The sequence below is a fragment of the Orycteropus afer genome, unplaced genomic scaffold, assembly GCF_000298275.1.
Source record: "Orycteropus afer afer isolate SDZICR_OR568_19922 unplaced genomic scaffold, OryAfe1.0 scaffold00002, whole genome shotgun sequence".
NCBI classification, from domain to species: domain Eukaryota; kingdom Metazoa; phylum Chordata; class Mammalia; order Tubulidentata; family Orycteropodidae; genus Orycteropus; species Orycteropus afer.
In genome coordinates, this window is record NW_006921589.1 from 22,612,913 (window position 1) to 22,633,625 (window position 20,713).

Sequence of the window (20,713 nt, forward strand, 5' to 3'; positions counted from 1 at the left end):
ACTCTACGATTTGAAATAAAAGCATATGAATTGCTGTCCCAAAAACAAAAATAAAAATATACATGTAATAGCAATGTGACTGGCAAACATTTGAGATGGGGGGGAAAAAAAATAAGGTCACATAGCATTATCAAGCTGACTGCAAAGCGTATTGTATCATGGCAAAGTAAAATCAGAAATCAGCTGCAGCAGTGGAAAACCAAACTGCCATACAGCAGGTGCGCAAGCCACACTCGCTCCTCAGTAAGCCTGAAACAGGGGGCTTGTGATCATGAGAAGACCGAGCGATGAAACAGCACTGAACAGGCCATCAGGTTGGTAAGCTGCTGGAGAGATCATTTGCAACAAAACACATGCAAGTCCTAAGAAAGACACACCTTCCTTGGCAGGGGAAGGGGTTTTTACTTCCGGAGACACCTCTGTGACCATTACACTTTTCTCATGCGAGGTCCCTGCTGGGGCATTCTCTTCAGGAACTACTTGGGCCTTCTCACTAGACTCCACTTGGCCCTCACTGAGGCCCTTGGGTTGGTCTGAGGACTTAGCAGCCCCACACTCTTTCCCCAGAAGAGCTGCAGGTTTCTCTTCCTCTGCCATCGGACCCTCTAGCGTTTCTTCTTCTTAAGGATGAAAAAGATGTTGACATCATGACCACAGAACAATACACAAAATGACAGAAATATTATCCAAGGAACACTTTCAGCTCTGTTATAATGACCTCACCAGAACCTCAGATGTTTTGTCATTTGGAAGAGGAAATTGATATTGCTATGATATGTACATTATATATTGTTTAGAAAATTATTATGTATAATCTGCTAATAATAACGCCTTCTAGAGTCTCATTAAAAGGCTGTTCATTTTAAAAATTGAGAGCTGAAAGGGTTTTTTTGCTCTATTTCCCTTAGTGGAAATGGCAGTAAGTTGAATGCATGTGGAAAGCTTGCTGGAAATAAGAGATGGTGCTGCCGGCTGACAGATGGTTGTGAAAAGATCGAAGCGCTGATGTACTGGAAAAAAAAACACACCAAAAAAACCTTGAAATTTGTTAGACATGTGCTGTTTTCCCCGATGCAGGAAGCCCCTACATAAGAATGCCTGATTACTCTATTTAAAACATGAAAACTTTGCTGAAGAAATCAGCAAAGGGAATGAAAAAAGCCTTGCCTCAAAATAACAGCTGATCAACTACCTTAATAGCTTTCTCACAGAGTTCATCATGACTATTTAAAATATAATTTATTTAATATTTCTAGGGCAAAAGACTACATAACTCAATTTATTTTACTTCAATGCATTCTATGATGTTGGAGAAGATGAAAATTTTGGGGGAGGAAGTACAATATTTTGGAAAACAAGGCTAAGGTAAAATTCAAATCTCACTAGTTAGAGAAGTGTACCACTGAGACAAAACTCCTGCCATATTGCTTAAACCTAAAATATCAGTAATGCTGTTCATGTGTAGTTCTCTTTGGCATTGTGTAAGAACAAAAATGTGGATATTAGCTATTAAGTCTTATTTCTGCAATTCAAAATGAAATCACTAAGGAAACATGATTGAGTGGCAACCAAACTGCCAAACTACCTTCTGAAAGATGCAAATCACAAGAAAAAAATGTTAGCATTTAAAATGTACAAAACCAAACCAATCAAGTTCATGAATTATCTTGTTCATTTGTTCCTCATTTATGTTTCAAATTTTTAAGGCATATAGTTCAAAAATAAATCGAACTATATGCCTTAAAAATTAGAGGAAAACCTTAAGCTGTTGAACAGCTATCTAAATTGAAGTTTCCTATGAAATACTGCGCATTGTTTAAATGTCCTGTGGGAGATACTACAGATAGATAGAAAAGGCATTTTCTTTTGTGGGAAATATGAAAACCCTGAGGGGGGAGAATCAGAATGACTTCATCCACCTCCTTACATTTACACTCAGATACTTTCATTTTTGTGATTAAATTATGTAATGACATTTTAAAAATTCAGATTCCAACTTGAATTAGAGATTCTGATCACAGTTAAAAGACTTTTACTATAGCTGCTACACTTGATGTTAGCTTATTGGATGAAATCTAATCAAGTTAATTTACATCTTTTCCAAATCCACATAACTTTCTAGTTTTCCATTTTGTATAAATCATATTCATTCTATCATACCTGTTTCTTAGTAGTAAAAAAAAAAATCACATATTTTTCTTCATTGTTTAAGGGTCCACTATTACTAGAGCTTAGTATAAAATAAATAGGGGCTATATTTCTCTACCAGAAGGTCTGAGCTATTGAGGCTCTTTGTTTTCAAAAGGACCCATGAAGAAGTTTATGATCATGAATGAAGTCTGTGAGCTGCAACCTTATCCCCCAATGTCTCGAGACTATTTGTTTTTACATTAATTATCGTCTCACATGAAAATAACTCACGAAACACATTTTTTTCTATTATTTTTTTCCTTACAAGACTCTCTAGTTAGAATGAGACAAATTACAACTACTGCCAACTTATTTTATCCTTACTGTAGCCAATTATACACTGGGTTTCCTGGCTTTCTGAGGCCAAGATAATAGAGGCCATGGATCACATCGTTCATTTTAGCTAGCTCGAACCAAGATGTGGTCATCTGGGGTGGCCCTGTGGTCTCTGTTGATGATCAAGTGGTTTGTAGAAATAAATCTATTCCATAGCATTTATTCTGCCCTAAGGAGATTCTTCAGTCTTTGTCTTTCACGGTAGTAAGTAGTATTAACATAGCAGTAAAAAGTGGACTAAGTGTATTAAAGTCTGGTCTTAGAAATATTACATGTTCAAGGAAGACAAAAAATAATATTAAGGATCATCTTCTATTCGGTTAAGAGTATGTTCTCTGATTTATTTGCAGGAAGCAGAAAGGAGTCACACTTTAACTGGAGTATTCTTGCTTCCTTTTATGTATTTTTTTCTTTCTTCTCAGAAGCAATGATAGAGAAAAAGGAAGTGCTCAAATACCAGAAGGAAGGCTTCCTTCACATAAACTTTTGAGGCATTTGAACAGACACAACCTATATAGGGGCTTCACTATCATGTGGAAAAAGCAGGCTCCTTCCCCCTCCCGACCCGCATATGAGGCACACGTAGTATGACACATGTGGACAAAGCTGCAGGCTGGGGGGGAGGAGCAAAAGGGGACCATGCTCGGTTCACCTTTCTCCTGGCTTAAATGGGCCTCTGCCCTCTGCGCTGTGACACTGGGGAGCACACTAGAGGCAGTCCACTCTGAGCTGAACAAGGGATGCTCATAGTACTCCTCATCGGAATTGTAAGGGTCATCATCGGGCACAGACACCGAAATGGAGGGGGCGAGGAGTCTACGCCTCTCCCCGCTGCTGGCAGGTTCATGGCTGGGGAACCTGTGTAGAGGACCCACTTGATCCTCAGCCCCTTCATCTACAAACAGACACACAGGAAGAAACTGCAGGGAGAACTGGACAAGACAGACACAAGATCAGACGGACGAGACAGACATCTGCACAAGGACACAAAGGGCCAAGAAGCAGCACAGCGGGATGGATGGGAACTAGCAGACCAAGCTGATGAAGAATGGGAGACAGTGCGTGTTTCATTCTTCAGTAGCCACTGAATTCAACTATCCCTTAAGCAAGCCTGCCATTGACCTCAGTGGATCAAAAGCACTGATAACCCTATTGTGTAGCAGAAATTATCTATAAGCTCCCCTGAAAGAAGCCAGAATAACCAAGAAGCATTGGAATAGAAACAAAGCATTACAAAACAAATGTATTCTTTGGAAGAAATCTTTTTCAAAAAAATTAGTTTTTCTTATGCTGATAGCAGTAGGTTTGCAAGTGAAAGAAAGCTGTTAGGATCTGATGCTGGTGTGACTATGGGGGAAAACAGTCCTGTCTGAAGAAAATCTTAATGATCTAAGATGCTCAAATAGTTTGTCTTTTTTCACCCTGCTACAAAAAATCTACACTGCATTATTCTACTTTCCATGAGGAGATAGAGTCAGCAGAGCTCTTTCTTTGGATACTAAGGATAATACAGTAGCTTGAGACATCAGTTTGAACTCTGGTTCACTTACAGGGCCATGGAAGAAATAGTAAGTTCCTAATAATACAAACTTGGTGGTTTTTTTTTTTTTAGTTTTGCTTCTCTTTTGAATGCTTAATAGAGATATAATTAACAGAATTGATTTCAGATTAAACAAAACTTTATTTTTGTTTCATTTGTACCCCTACTTCTTTACTATTTTTGTGTTTCAAACCCCGCTTGCGTATTTCTTATAGAAATCTTAAAGGAACTGCTCTCCTTTCTCTTCTTTCCTGTGTCTTGGCTTGGAAATCTGCGTTATTTAAATATAGCTCCTTAAATGCATAACTGTACATCAGCTGCTTAGCACCTGGATTCTTGTATAATTCAATGAGTTTTAAGGGCAATGACAATAAACAATATTTGGCTTCAATGTGGCGTAGACCACTACATCTCGGGCCTATGTGGCAGGTTACTAAATTTGCTAATCCCAATTTATTTACTTATATAGAGAAATTATCTTAAAATTTAACTCAGTGATAAAAAAGAGCCTGTAGTATTTATGTATACAGTTTTAATTTCTATCAGAATTGAAGCAGACAGAATTATAGCATTAATTTGAAAATGCACTGTATTTTCAGGGCCGTAACTTATTTGCAGCAAACAAGTGTTAACAACTAGATATAATCCTGAAATCATAGAAATATTAAAATAACATATTGAAGACAGAACACTTTTAATCTTTTGAGCACATTATTTAGTGATTATTCCATGGGAGTTGTTTCTGGATGGGAACTCAGAACTTTCTGAGTCATGATACTTATTATGTCATAGATAGCAGAAGCCTAAAATTACGTTCGATATTCTTAGTTCAACTTGGCACAACTTCTCAGCTGAGCAGATAACTGGCCAAGATCTGGTCTACAACACTGGCTGAATCATAAGCCCTGGGCTTGTCACACGTCCCAGTCATTCATATTTCCCAGTGACTCACTGAGAAACTCCCCATGTATGTAAGTTATTTCTAAATTCCTGATATGTCCAACAAATTAGGTGGGCAATCAGTAAGTGAAACTGGGAAATTCAGCTTTCTGCTTTTCCACATTTATTTTCTGGGAAGTATAGCAGACTACAGTATACAGCTAAGAATTTAAAGCTGCAGTCTGATAATGTGAAGCCAATAGTCATTGGATGCTTTCAACTTTTGAAGATTTTGGATTCCCTTTTCTTATCGTGGTCCTTTTGAAAGCACCAAAATGTAAAACAGCCCACAGGCTTGTTTCAGATCTTCCACATTTCAAAGAAACAGTGTTTTCTATTCAGGAAACTTTGAATCTGACCAGAGAACAACATATAAAACCAAGAAACACCTTAAGAGTTCCAGTGGAAAAATAGATTCTCTTTAGTATTTGTCTACCTCTGAGCCAAGACAACTTCAAAAAGAGTGTCTGGCATTCTGGGTACTATGGCACGATGAGGTGCATGCACTTCCGTATTCATTTAAAACTTACGAGCCTGATGTCCATCTACATACATAAATAGAGAAGACAACTTCCAGCCAAGCCCAAATACTTGGTTCTGATGATAATGAGAGAAGACATTAGACTCTTATTTGCTACACAGTTGTATATGTTGAGTGTTCTTGGATTGCACCCAAGGGAGATGGAAGACATAGAGAAACTATTGGGAAGGTGGTGTGAAGAAAGGAAATTAGTTCAGTAGCTTATAATAAAAAGTTCACATTGGAAAATATATTCATTTCTATAGCTCCATAGTAAGAGATAACTTGAGGGAAGTAGTAGGACAGTGGTTACAAGGACTTAGATGTGAATTATGGATAAGCCACTTACTACTTATGACATCCTGGGAAATAGAGTGTGAATAAGTGTAAATAGTATCTACCTCTGTGGGTTGCTGGGAGAATTAAATGAGAAGATAACTGTGAAAGTGCCGAGCACAATATCTGACATAGGTTGGCACTGTTTTTCTCAGCGTGGTCAGACAAGTCTGTTCTTTCACTTCCTTTGACCCATTAAAGTTAGTTGAGCTATTTATGAAAACAAATTTCATAACAGTAGTTTTGCTGCTTAAGGGCAGGATGGAATGCATCCTTTACTAAGTACACAGGTTTTTCGGATTCGATTTTTGTCATAAAATACTCTATTTCACTTAAGAATGTGATATACAGTTAAGGACAGAATAGCCTTGTGAACCTTGGATTTCTACATACATCTTTTACACAAATAGAATCTTCAAAATGAACCTTACCTGGTTTCAATGGATGGAATAAATTTTTCCTAATTTTCTTTCATTCAAAAAAAGTTTAAAAGTGTTTCTATTGGGTTAAAAGTCAGGTTTGTCATACAAAACTCAATTTGAGAATGTCAACCCCCTTTGGCACAAGTAAGTGACCACTTTCACTAGACCCTGGGTCTCCTGGAGCATCAGTGACGCGCTGATTTTGCCTATTGTGGCATCACAGGGTATGGCTGAAGGCAGCTGGGTCCACTGAGATGGTTCTCCACCATCTCTAAGCCTTTTTCATTCTGCAGGCTTTTGACTGAGGACTCATCAGTTTGTCAGCTGTGTTTGCTGCCACAGAATGATATGGATGGAAACCTGCTTTCAGATTAGCAATTATTATGTCATCATATCCATGACACAGGAAAACACCACCCTAGAATTCTGTAGCAAACCTAAGAGGGCAGAAGAATCCCTGCCTTTATTTTCAGATGGTTCTAATGTTCTTACACAGGCTTCAAAATTCTAACAGATTAGTCCAAATGCCGACTATTATGGTTACGCTAAAAAGAAAAAGGAAGTTAATCTGTAAACATTCTAACTTGGTAAGAAGAGAATCGATTCACTGAACCATACTTCCTTATGTACTTATACTTCAACCTGGACTACTTGTTTAATTCTTGCATCAAAATCCTTTGTAAATATTTCCAAAAATATGTACATGTTCTGGGAATTAATATTACATTGATTATAATAAATGCGTATTTATAAATGAGAGTAATTTATATCTTATTTTTAGCAGAAGCTTTCATGTTTCCCCTGGGAAAGAACGGCTTTAAAATGCTGATAATTAATAAAAAGTAAGAATATCCTCAAAACCACTGATTACTCAATTTAATCCAAGAGCTTTCTTACATTTATCTGAGAGGATCAGACTGTGGTGCAGTCAGTGTAGTCCTGACATTAAAGTGGCTTTGAAGGTGTGTCAGAGGGAGTAAATAATCCCTTCGACAAGGCAAGCAAAAGCACGTATTTTTTTTTCCAGCCAATCTGCTGTAAGCCACTACATTAGTAGAATTGGAGTTGCATCTTTACAAACCAATTAGTTTGAAAAAATAATCAGTTGAATCCTGTTCTGTGCCTTTTTATAATTTATCTTCTGACAAAATGAAACTGGTTATTTTAAAAATAACGTTATTTGACATAATATAACTGTGATTTAATAAAAAGAGAGAGAAGGCTAGTTTACCAAGATGACATACCTCTCAGACATTTAAACTGAGACTATTACTTGGTCTTTAACTTAATAAAGTACAGTTTGTTTGGAAAACAAATACATGTGTGTGTATATATATATTTCATATACTTTAAAAAGTGGCTATGCTTTTCAGAGCAACTCATTTGGACTACATATAGTATTGTTGTTGTTATTATGTGCCGTCGGGTCAGCCCCGACTCATAGCGACCCCTCCTTGGGTTTCTGAGGCAGTATCACTACGGAAGTAGATTGCCCAACCTTCCTTCCGAGGAGTGGCTGGTATAATTCTGTTTTTTGCAAACAGAAAAAAATAATAATTCAATAAAAATACAGTTTGTTTTAAAACGTGTTAAAGTATCTTCGAATTACTTTCAATAGAAGTGAGTTGACATTTTCTCTCAACATTTTGGAACATCTTGGGAACACAATTCTAAAATGTAAGAGTCCAGCTAGCTTGGAAAGTGACAGCAAAGTTATCAAAATGTGAACGTTAATTTATATTTTATTTATACTTTTACCATTTCCATTGTAATAACCTCCCCCAAATAGGTTAGGCAAATCCCCAGGTTGATGGGAGAACCCTACTTCTTCCTTTCTGTTCCAACTCCAAGTAAATGGCTTGACTTCAGACAGACTTTTGGAGTAGGTCAGCTGTGTCAACATCACAGCCCTCACTGGGGTTAAGAGGACTATCTGACACTTGAAAGACATTAAGCAGGGGCTCAGAAACATTTTCAGTGATCTGAGGGAAATACAACCATTATGTAAGGCTTCCCCCTGCATTCACAGTGAAATCCTTGCTCCTGAACCCAGCCGGCGGCTGCCTCTTCTCCCGGCTCCTTCACTACACCTACTCATTTCCTATCACCTACCAACCAGGTAGTTCCTGGAACATGCTCTTGCCCACCTGAGGGCCCTTACACATCTTTGTTCTTTGCCCGAAATGTCCCCTTTCTTCCATCTTTGCTTGGCTCATGGTTTGGGGCTTAGGTGAAATGTTGCCACCTTAGAGAAGCTTTTGTTAACCGTCCCCAACCATACAACAAAACAAGGTTTCCTTTTGGTTCTATCTTGAAATTATTTGTGAACTTATTTATTGACCTTTTGTTCTCCATCCAGTGGTGTGCTCCCTAAAAGCGAGGACCATGTCCCTTTTGTTCACCGCTGTACTCCACAAATGTAAAGAGTGTCTCCAACACTTCAGTACTCAGTAATTATTTTCAGGGTGAATGGATAAACGTAAGACCAAAACCAATCCTTTACATCTATAAATTTAAAATCCCCAATCTATAAAGATCATATCACATTTTTAGGGGTATTAAGTAATAATTAGTGACTGCTATATTTCTCAGATTTCTTAGAATAATTTAGTTTAACATTATTTTAAGAAGTAAATTAGAAAAACTCCTCAACTTAAGAAAAAAAGCCCATGTCATTAAAAGCAATAATTCTGCATTTAAGATGAAATTATCTTAGAACTGTAGTCTATAGTTCAATAATTTATATTATAAATATAATAATGTACATATAAAATTTAGGAAATCAAAAAAATTTCAGATAAATCTAATTACAAAATACAGAAATGAGTTTCTTATGATAAATACATTCAACTTAAAAACACAGTGAAATAAATTTGAAGTGACAACAAAAGAAAATAAATAAGTGAATAAAATGAAATGATGTTAAATTCCTGGCTCTAGTATTTGAAACCTAAATTACGTAGAAACAACGATTGAGCTATACCTCTGTCTTTTCCCATAACTCTTGAATGATATACATAAACTAACTGATCTAAGTCAGATGATGAATAATAATTTGCTCTTAAACAGTGCTTTTCATCTCAGATTCTGAATAAATACACTTCAAGGGATCTTTCTGTTTTATCAATGAGAAGTGAAAAGCTGACATGGCAGTCCATGTTGAGTAAATGCATAACTAGATTCCTAGACAATAAAAGCTCTCAGCAGGAAAGAAGTTTCCAGTCCACTGCTCTCAATATCAGATCCATTCATTAACTTCTTCATTTATTCATTAAATATTTATTGAGAGTTTGCTATGGGGCCAGGCCCTGGGGGAGGCTTTGGCAAAATAATGATGAGTAAAACAGAGATAATTCCTGATACTTCCAGAAAGAAGTGTTGGTTTCATCAATAAATCTGACTCCTACTATGAAGGGGATAACACTAATTTTTGTTTATGTTCAATCACCTACAAAATAGCAAACATCATCATTTTATCTGCTCTGTCAAAATACTGTATATTAAGCAAACCACTTTGCTTTAGTTGCTCTAGCATCTTAAACACAAACTTGTCTTTTGCTTCTCAAGTTGTGTTTTTTTTTTATTTACCATATTCCTCTTCTTCTGATTTTATATTTTACATGGATCACTGATTATACTCTTATTTAGTGTTCTTGATTCTTCTCGATCATTTGAGGCTTCAAAACTGGGCCCTACACTAACCCATACTGAAGTCCAGTCCTTCCGTAACATAGTTTATTTACCCTTTATCAGAAGGCAAACCCTAAAAAGTCCAATACTCTTACCTTCCTCTACTGTGACAGTCTGTTCTGAGGCTGGTGATGGGGGTGGAGAAGGAGGCAGATTAGCTGTCTCTTCAGCTGCTAAAGATCAAACAATGGAAAAATGAGATACAACAATTAACACTGTTAGGCCATTAGATGTGTAGGCAGTTCTGCCATCTGTAATAAGGTCTTTCTATTCAATTCAGGCAAAGGTTCAATAGCTGTCCTTGACTTAATTTTAGCCCCATTACCTGATTCACGTTTTGAAAAACCTAAAAAGAAAGAATAGCATTTAATATTTGTCAACGTATTCTTTTGACTTCTCCATAAACATGGATGAGAGATTTCTACTACAATTTTATCATTAATCACATTCATTTCCATCTTCTTGTTCAATTAATAAAATATTTCACATCTGCTCTTATTTGCCATGTGAAAGTAATTTAATTTGGATTTGACTGAAAAAAAATAGCACTCTATTGTTCAATTTCTTGATCTGAAAACAAACATTATCTTAATTATTCACATTACTTTAGTTATTTTAAACAACATTTTGTCCACTGAGTCTAAGACTAAAACACTTGTTTTATATGTATCCTCAGAAAAGAAAAATTAGCAGTCACAGATTGTGGTAACCTTCTGACTGAAACCATGTGCTAATGTGAGCTGAGTCACCTTCTGGCCTCGCCATTGCATATGAACAAGGACCCGAGAGAGAGGCTCTACAAGGAGTAATCATGCACAGTCAACACCAAGGTTTCCTCTTCAAGACACTTACTTACCTTCTCTATGACCTCTCACACCAGTTTTAAAGATTTTAGAGGAAATTTTTATCATTCATGGTCAGTGGTTAAATCTGTTTGGATGATTAGGCAGATTTCAGTTCACAGTTCCTTAGCTCCACAGGCTTAAGCATATGGCATGTTTTAAGGTTCCAATTTTTTTTTTTAGAAGATTGAGTTTTCTTTATTTCAAAGAATAGAGGTAAGCAACAGACTGAAGGCTAAAGTTTTAGATCAGGTAATTTCTTCCCTTCTCTTTTTAAGAGAAAAACAGTCATTGATAGTCAAATAATATTTTGTGGAAATTCTGAGTGAATTTTAAATTGTTATTCTGGGAGAGCAGAAAATTTTGTATGATCACTTTTTAGTAGATGATTGAGTGCATATTGACTGGAAAATTAAATATCAAGGATATTTTAATGAAAGCAGTAGATATATCCTATTTTTAGGCCCTACAATCCTACTAGTCAATGGGTTTATATGTGCCTTGCAAAAGAAACATCCATATAGAACCTAAGAGAGTCCTCTTCCTTGCCTGTGTCTCTGCATGTATATACACATACATGTCTGTTTATCCATCTAGTATCCATCTAACATATCAAACAATCAATCGTCATTTCAGTAGGAGCAGCAAGCTTATGGCCCAAAGTGTTTTTTCGTCAACCATGGGTTATATTCCCTGTCTTCCAGAGAGCACTGGACTGGTGACCTAGGGAGAGAGCAGTGCTATCAAGGTCCCTTATGTAAGCCAAACCAAGGGAGGATCAGTGGATTTTAAATTATTATCCTGGGAATAATATACAAAGGCACTGACGACTTCAACAAAGCTTAGGCTGCAGGTTTTGTGCAGCCAGTCGGGGAGATCCAAAACTATTGCATATATAGTCACCAAAAAACAGAAAGGAAAATAATCATCTCTAGTTAAAGTATCAGTATGTTTTCCTTACAGCTGAGGGTCAAAAAACTAAAATGCAGTGGATTTATTTTCATAATACTTTTCTATAAAAAACTGAACACCAAACCCAGTGCCATCGAGTCAATTCGGACTCATAGCAACTCCGGTTGGGTTTCCAAGGAGGTAAATCGTTACGGTAAATCTTCCTTCCACAGAGCATCAGGTGGATTTGAACCACCAACCTTCTCATTAGCAGTCAAATGCCTCAGGCCCTGTACCACCAGAGGTCTTTAATAACTTTCTATAGTGGTTTGGAAAATGAAATATTAAAGGCAACTTAGAGTCAAGTCTATAAGTCGATAACTATAAATTTATCGTCCTGGAGATTAATGAAATAACACAATTAGCCTGTTACTAAGGGTTGGAGTAGGAGCTCTGGTAGCATAGTGCCTAAGGCACTTGACTGCTAACCAGAAAACTGGTGGTTCAAACCCACCAGCCACTCCTCGGAAGGAAGATGGGGCAATCTACTTCCATAGTGATACTGCCTCGGAAACCCAAGGAGGGGTCGCTATGAGTCGGGTTCGACTTGACGGCACATAACAACAACAAGGGTTGGAGTAGGTTCCAGTGTATCCCAAAGAACGTGTTTGATGAATGTCATATGTAAGGGTGAAGACTGTACCCTGCGGTCTGGGAGCAGCGGACTTAGCTCCTGACCTGAGGCTCTTCCTCATTTACCTAAAGGCAGAGCTGCAGGCTGGTCTTTATGTTGCGCTTCCTTCTCCTGTTCGCCTTTCAGGACAGCTACAGCCTCAGCAGTGACTACTTGAACTATCCTTGCAGACACCTCCTCTGTAACAAACAGTAACAAAGAAAACATAATTATGAGAAGTCCAGAGCGGGCAGCAAAACTAAAAGGAGGCAAACAATAGAGTCAATTGGAATTTGATTTTCACTGTCTTCCCCAAAAAAAGTACTATAGAATTTTTTTTTAAATTGCAGATAAAACATGAACACACACATATATAGTATATATATTATAATAAAAGGAAAAGAAAACTAAGAAAGAAATTGGCATTTTAGAGATAAACACAAGGAACAAAGAACTAAAGAAAAATAATAACAATTTTGTATGAAAATTTATTTTTGCACCAAAAAGAAACTATTCAATTTTTGTAATGAGTAAAATAAACACAAAGAGAGAAGAGATGATTCATTTTGGATTTAATTTAAAATATATTTTATAATTTTCTTAATGTATTCCAGTAAAATATCATTCAAATAGTTCTTTATGCTGATTTGCAGGAATATTATGATCTGAAGCCTGAAAAAGATGTCTCAAAATGTGTAGTAGGTATTACTGAGGAAGAGTGAGAACAAGAGAGATTATGAAAACCCTAGGAAGATAAAATTTGAATGACATAAAGGGCAATGATATATAAGATGATCTTTTTCTAGATAGTAGATGTTTTAGAACTCTCTAAAGCCATTATCATATTTACTCATTAGGAAGATAATGCAATAAAATTAATACAATTATCCGTTTGCTTATCTGGACAAATGATACCTCAGCAATGCTACATTATATTAGCCTTTTAGTTTGGAATTGTACTTAGAATAATTTTGACATCATGGAGCATTAGTGAGAAAAGAATGTTGAGCATTCGTGGGAAAAGAACAGAGGTAAACGTAATACCTACAGGATGTGTTCACACAAGGTGTAGGTCAAATGGCATTGTGTGTGGTGCATTGTAGAAATGGACAAACAGTCTCAATAGAGGTTAAGTCCAGGAGAACTTCCTCCGGTCAGTAGAGACACATCCATCGAAATGAAATGATTTCAATTGTGACTAATGTTTCAGTTTCTGCAAAACTATCATTGACCTTAGATAGGATATTTGAATTCTACTGGTTTTGTTGTTTCAGAGAAAATTACTTCAGAAATGTGTTTTGAGTTTCATAGTTGAATAAGAGCCTATGAAGAGGCTACTTTTATATTTGTTATATTTGTTTATAAGAAAATAACCTCATCCTAGGAGAAATGGTAATTTTTTTCTTGAATTTAACAGATTTCGAGGAATGCAGTTTTAGAATAATCAGGTTGTGTGGGGGCCTAGTTCATGACATAGTATTCTACAGTTTCTTAAGTGAATCATATTGTTAAAACTTTTCAAATAAGAAATCATACATCTTCTAACATAAACTTCACAGTGGCTTTAGGAAAACATGAACATAAGGTTATTCGGGGGGTATTAACAGGTCCAGTCAATTTAAAAATCTTTTAAGCAAGGTTTTTCACCAGTACAAGGAGAGGAAAAGGAAAGAGACATGGCCTTCTCCCAGTGGAGCCTAATCAGCAGGGCCTTTGGGTGTATTTTACTCTTAGAGCCTGACTCCTGATACAGGAGCTAAAACACTCAGGGTCTGAGCAAAGTTCAGGGAAAATTAGTAGTAAATATGCCAAATACAGAAGACAGGGGAAAACAGTCACAAAATCAGACCTATAAAAATAAAAATTTAAGGGCTACAATGTATTTATATGAATAAATTTACATATACAAACTGTGATACAAAGTTATTCATTCTACAAGTATTTATGGGATGCCTCTAACCACCCATCCACCTACCCGCCCACCCACCCGTCCATGTATCCATCCTTCTGTTTATGTATCTTTTTAACTATCTAGAGGATTATTGTATTTCATAATGTAAATCAGAGGAAGTCACATGAACTTTAATTTAGAGAAATGTGGATATAAACTCTGGCATTCTACATTCTAGTTATCTGAACCTAAGAAATCCATTCAAAATCATTGTGCTTTAAGGCCTAACCTGTAAAACAGAATTAACAATAACACCTGCCTGATGGGTTGGTGTGGGGCTCAATTACATACTATCTTTGTTTCTCCTCCGGCTTCTTCCTCACTTCTATGTGGGTTCCGGTTCCCCTCTGCTGAAGGTTCCTGCCAGCAAGTCTCTATTCAGGGCTGTCTTTCAGACAGTGTCCCAGAAGGCATGATAACCCCTATCTACTCCTAAGAACATGAATAAGCAACATGGGAAATGCGTTTTGAGTTGAGAGATTAGAAAATATTTCAGTTATTCATGGCTAAGTTTATTTCTTCATGACTTTTCCTACTTCCGACTATGTTGTTGTTGTTGTTATTTGCCGTCGAGTAGGCCCTGACTCATAGCGACCCCTCCTTGGGTTTCCGAGGCAGTATCACTATGGAAGTAGGATTGCCCAACCTTCCTTCCAAGGAGTTGGTGGGTTTGAACCGCCAGCCTTCTGGTTAGCAGTCAAGTGCCTTAGGCACTATGCTACCAGAGCTCCTACTTCTGACTATATATATATTTATATATATTTGCTTTCTGCTTTCTCTTCCAAACATTGTGTGTGAAGTTATGACTAGAACTTAGAACTCTTCAGATGATTAAAGATGGATCTAGAATAAACATAAATTATTGTGCATTTTTATTCCTTACACATAATTAAAAGATAACACCGATCCTCATGTCTGTTTTTAAAGGCTCAATTATCTTTCTTTTGAACTCCTAAAGTTTTCTAAAAGTGGACATTTTTCAGTTCATGGTAAATTCATCTTAGTCACACTGTGTTTGTGTGATATATATTTTTCATCTCTTATTAATATCAAGATTTCAATGGCATTAACTAACAATACTATCTGCATTGTAGCGTAACTCTTATACTTGATATTTGGACACTGACTTGTTATAATTTTGTGAGGCACGTCAAATAAAAGAGTTTCTACAAGTTATATTAAAAAATTCCATTTTTCACATGGTTATAAAGCCCTGTCATGATTAAGCAAAATGAATAACTACTTGGCACTAAGTTCATAAATGGATCCTTGGCAAAAAATCAGTTGGAAGGAAAACATTAAAAGTAATTTTTTAAAGCAAAATGACATAACCTCTACCAATATTATCGATTATAGGGTGATACAGAATAAGGGATTTTAAATATACAGCCCAGGGAAGACAGCATTAGATGATAATATATCATCTCCACATAGGCAAATATCTGAAAGTGAAAAGTGAAGTTTGTCTTGAAAATTTGTTCTAGGATACACACAGCTTCAAAGTACTCTTCAGCAGATAATCTGAATTCTGGAGAAACAGACTGGTGGAAAATATACAGGAAGCAAGGAGAAGCTAATTGAAACATGCTCTCAACCCACAAAAAGCTACTTGATGCTATCAAAAGTTATCATGCTGAGCTACTTACATTTCACACAAGTAATGAATAAATATCATACTGTTACACAAAGTTATTAAACAAGTTGTACAGTAGGTGCTTATATTTACTGTCAACATTATTTAATCTGCACAATGACATTTTCCAGATGGGAAAACTGGCAAAATAATGGATAATGAAACTTATTGTCCTCTGGTTATTCCTTTGATTGTATCAGTATCATAAAAATACTTTATGCAAAAGCATTCTGGTGTCACAAAACCTGGATCAGGTTCTGCCCCCATCTCTTACAGCTGCATGGCCTTGGTTAGTGACTTAATCTCTCTAAGCTTCAGATTCTTCGTCTATAATGTGGAATAAAAGTGACATTAACCTTCTAGTATGTCCTGACAATTGAATGAAATTAATATATAACAAGTGCTTACTCAAATCATTTACTACTGTTTTCCATCACCCATCTCTCCGTTAATCCCACTGTGGTGACTTGTGTGTTGCTCTGATGCTGGAAGTTATGCCACTGGTATTTCAAATACCAGTCACCCATGGTGGACACGTTTCAGTGGAACTTCCAGACTAAGACAGAGTAGAAAGGAAGGGGTGGAAATCTACTTTAGGAAATGAGCCAATGCAAACCTTATGGATCACACCATAGCAGTGTCTGACTCACTTGCTTTGGCCATGCCATCAGGAGGGATCACTCACTAGAGGACATAATATTTGGTTAAGTAGCGGGCTAGAGAGAGTGAGGGCAACCGTCAGTGGGATGGATGGGTACAGCAGCGGTTAACGATGGACTAGAACATGCTGCTGATCATGAGGATGACACGGGACTGAACAAGGTTTTGTTCTGTTGTATACGACATCGTCATGAGTTGGAGTCAATCCTACCTGTTCCCTTTCTATCTATCAATGTATCTACTGCCATACCTATTTATCTGTCACTGTTTTCAATACTCTTGTTCTTTCGTTCTAATCCGAGTCTATGACCATCATTTAACTGACAAAATGTAGGTAAAACCTGAAACATTTGTAATAAATTGAGATGAGATGCCATTTTTTTCCAGTGAATACCTCCTTGCCTGAATATTGGCTCATTGCCTAAAAAACAATTTCTTAGGCTTTTTCCACTTCTTATTTAAACTAAAATGATAAAATGTACATTAAGTAAATTTTACTCTACTATAACATACTACTCAACATTTGTCGCTGTTGTAACCCTCTGATTTTTTCCACAATATTGCCATGCTCTTAAGACCTTGGTGCTCTCTTAGGATCATGTCCAAATTTTTAAGTCAGTCTCTTATTTTTTGCTTAGTCATTTTGTTATATTAATGTTGCTTGGATGATTTATAACAAAAGCAATGGTGCTGAAACTTTCTCAGTGGCCCTGGAGAATTACAACTTCCTTCTGAGCAATATGTAACATTGTTGGTGCACAGAGAAGTTTGCTTTTGAATGCATATCATTTGAGTCTACATCAGGACCAGCTGTAATTACTTGAACTTACAAAGGTTCACCAATTAGACTGTGAGTAAGAAAGCCAAGGAACTTGACATTTACCTGAGAACCTATTTTTGTCTTCTTTCATGTTCTTCTTAAGAAGGAAGTAAGAGACTTTGACAGTAAATTCAACCATATGGAATATAAAAACCAGTGTTTCTGCTTTTAAGAATAACGGACATAATAATGGTGTGTTAAAAGAAATGACAAGTAAGCCCACTGTTCACTCGTGAAGAAGGGAAACAAAACAATTTTAGACAGAATGCTCCTGTCAAGGAAAGGTTTTTCTCAGTAGGGTGCAGAATGGTTGCCTAGGAAACTGATGTTAATTGCTGCTGCTGATGGAAACTAGTCAACAAGGAAAGCACTGTGTAGTTGGAAGCCTTCTGCAAAACAAATACCCCAGATACGTTCCCAAAAACAGGGAAAGAAGAAAACTTCCTTGCTTCTACTCCTTGGAGAGTAAATGGCTCCTCTGAAACCGTTTCCCGCAATAAACTGATGATGAAGGAAATGAAAAGAGCAGATTTCTCTGGTTTGTTTGTTTCCCTGGCACTTCTGCACTCATAGAAGAGGCCAGAGTTGGAATGTTCTCCATAGTCTGACTCTATTGATCTCCAAGGGCCATTCTGGCCAACTTTGCAGCTGCACAGCTTTGCCTATCAGTTTTTTTCTCCCAAAGATTTACTGATTAAAACAAAGACTTACTGAAGTTTAGTTTATGGGGTGAATGGATTTGAGGTAAAGTTGGTTTATGGGGAAAAATGCACTTAAGATAAGGCATCACGATTGTACAAAGTTCTTTGCTGATGGGTACATATATTTAAGAGAATTTATTTTGTTCCCAAATAGACAACAGAGCTATGCTTAGTCACTGTGAGAAATACAAAGATGAGTAAGACATGGTGTCCCTATATTTAAAGTGTACGTGCAGGGATGCAATCTCAGTGAAGGACATGCTTTTTGTTTTCTTTTATTGTAGTGGCCACGGATTTGGGCAGATCTCTCCACAGTAACTCATATGGTCCTTTTCTGTAATGCATTTGCCAACTGGTTGTGTTAAAATTAAAGTACTGTGGATATTTTTGAAGAATTTTCCCTCTCTTTTTTTTCTACCTCAGTTCTAACAGATTAACAATTCATTTAGAGCAACACCCTAATCAACTCAAATTAAGTCTTTAAAGCTTGAACAGGATCAGCCAGGCATTTAAGCTTAGTCAAGGTGGGAGATACCAAAAATTAAGAGAGTATCAGTGGAGGATACCACAGGTTAAGGACATCATCCTATGCAGTCACAAGTAGTTAGAAAAGCACAGATCAGAAATGACACTTTCTGGGATGTTTTGCTTCTAATTTTAAGGGTCCAAATAGAAAAAGGCAAATAACACATCAAGCAGAAGAAATATACCAAGTGAATATAGTCTAGCTTTGGATGTATGTTCTGGGTTAAAGGTTTTTGGTGGTGGTGATGTTGGGGTTTCCTAATGTAGGAATCTGTACATATTTGTTATTGGCAGCCTATATATTAAAAAATCACGAATTAAGTCAAGTTGTAATATTTGATAAATCTCAGATTGAGAAAAAGAAATTTCAGGGAAAAATCTACCCCTGAAGTTTTCAAATTGCAATGTCAGTAAGAAGAATATAATCACTGAGGCACTGAGGGAACTGATAATGCGTCTGACGTTTTGGAATACTCAGCTTTGCATTTTCCCCAAACCGTTAAGATTACACCTTGTGAGAAAGCGGGTTCCGGTCTGTATTAATTCCTGAAGCACAGCATATTGCCAATGAAGTGTAGACTGTGAAATTATTAATAACATTAATGGGAAGATGACATATCAACAAGACAAGGAGAACTTGAATAATTTCACTCTTACAAAGAATAACCATGGGATAGTGAAAATATAACAATGGTGTGTGTGTGTGTACATACCTGTACTCATGAGGATAAGGATCGCTTCTTGTTTTAAAGTCTCATCTATGTTTGGGTACCTCAAGGGACTTGAGCACAAGCCGCAAGACTAGCCTTCATATAGAGAAATGGATGTTTCTACAGCTACGAAAACCTAGAAATACCTGAGTCAGCAGAAAAAATGGAAAGTATTCTAGATTTCAAAAGCTGTCATTGGAGTGAACCTTGAAATAGAAACTGTCTCTATATCAGGAATAGCCTGGACTGGTTACTATGTCAACTTAGATCTTTCTTCTGTGTGCAACTATGTTTTGTTACAAGGAAATGGTAAAAATCACCAGCTCAGCTAACCTATGTTTGCTCCTTCTACCCCACCCCAGCATAATTTAGGTACATCTTCAGAGACCTTGTGTTCTAGAATCATATGGAATTTAGGAACCACATAATGGGAAAATCATCTTGTTCATAATACATCACTATGTCCCTTCAATCAACACACAGAGAGACCAACAAGATTTCTGTATGATTACAGATTGCTTCAACACCCTGCTTGCACACGTTTCTGAGAACGAATGTGCAAACAGTAACATACAACATCAATACTTTTTGTCTTACCAAGAAGTATCTCATGAACTACAGATGCTTTAAATAAATGTTCATCTTCTATAATTGCCTATTTTATTTTTTCCATTTATTGCTATATAAAATATTATCTACAAAGATTTTTTTTCATAAACCAGCCTCTGAAAAGATTTAGCAGACTTTAAGTTGCTAATAAATGCACATGACAATTCCTTAGAGTATTCAGTTTTTAATGGAGTGATTTAAACCAGGGTATTGGGAAGGAAAAACGGAATTCATTAAATCATGGAGTTCTGAAAACTGACAAAGTTATGCTAGCGAGAAAAAAATGCAAATAGAAATTATTTTTGAGCCATTTTTCTATTATTCTTTAATAAGTTTTGTTAAATAAAAGCTGCTCAGATATAGCACAAGGTAAAGGGAACACATTCATGGGAAATATTTCAAACAAGTAAAATTGATGATAGTTAAAGACTTTTTTTTTGGAACCTCTGGATGAAGTAACCTTATAGCTAGATGATCAAAAAGAATAAGCATTTTTTAAAGTTCTGCTTGAAGGATATTTCAGTGACATTTTCAATTATAGGCAACTATTACATTGTACTCAATTTACAGGAATGAACATGAAAAGTTACCCAGTATCCATGTATTTCTTAGCTGTTAGATTATAGATGACCCCTAGAAAGGTCATTTACCCTGACTCTTCAGATTTTTCCCAATTCAGTAAAATATCTCTAATTAGATGTTTTACTGTTGTTTCAAATACTATA

The 20,713-nt window shown here is 36.5% G+C and overlaps 1 protein-coding gene across 1 annotated transcript in view; it reads right to left on the reverse strand.

Annotated features, from left to right (window-relative positions):
* Positions 1 to 20,713, reverse strand: part of MAP2 (microtubule associated protein 2) — a 78,533-nt gene that overhangs the window by 46,814 nt on the left and 11,006 nt on the right. The window contains exons 2-4 of the mRNA XM_042783657.1: positions 12,466 to 12,579; positions 10,069 to 10,146; positions 378 to 620 (exon numbers count right to left, since the gene is read on the reverse strand). Of these exons, the coding sequence (XP_042639591.1) occupies positions 378 to 620; positions 10,069 to 10,146; positions 12,466 to 12,579 (435 nt within the window). The remainder of the gene's footprint in view (positions 1 to 377; positions 621 to 10,068; positions 10,147 to 12,465; positions 12,580 to 20,713) is intronic.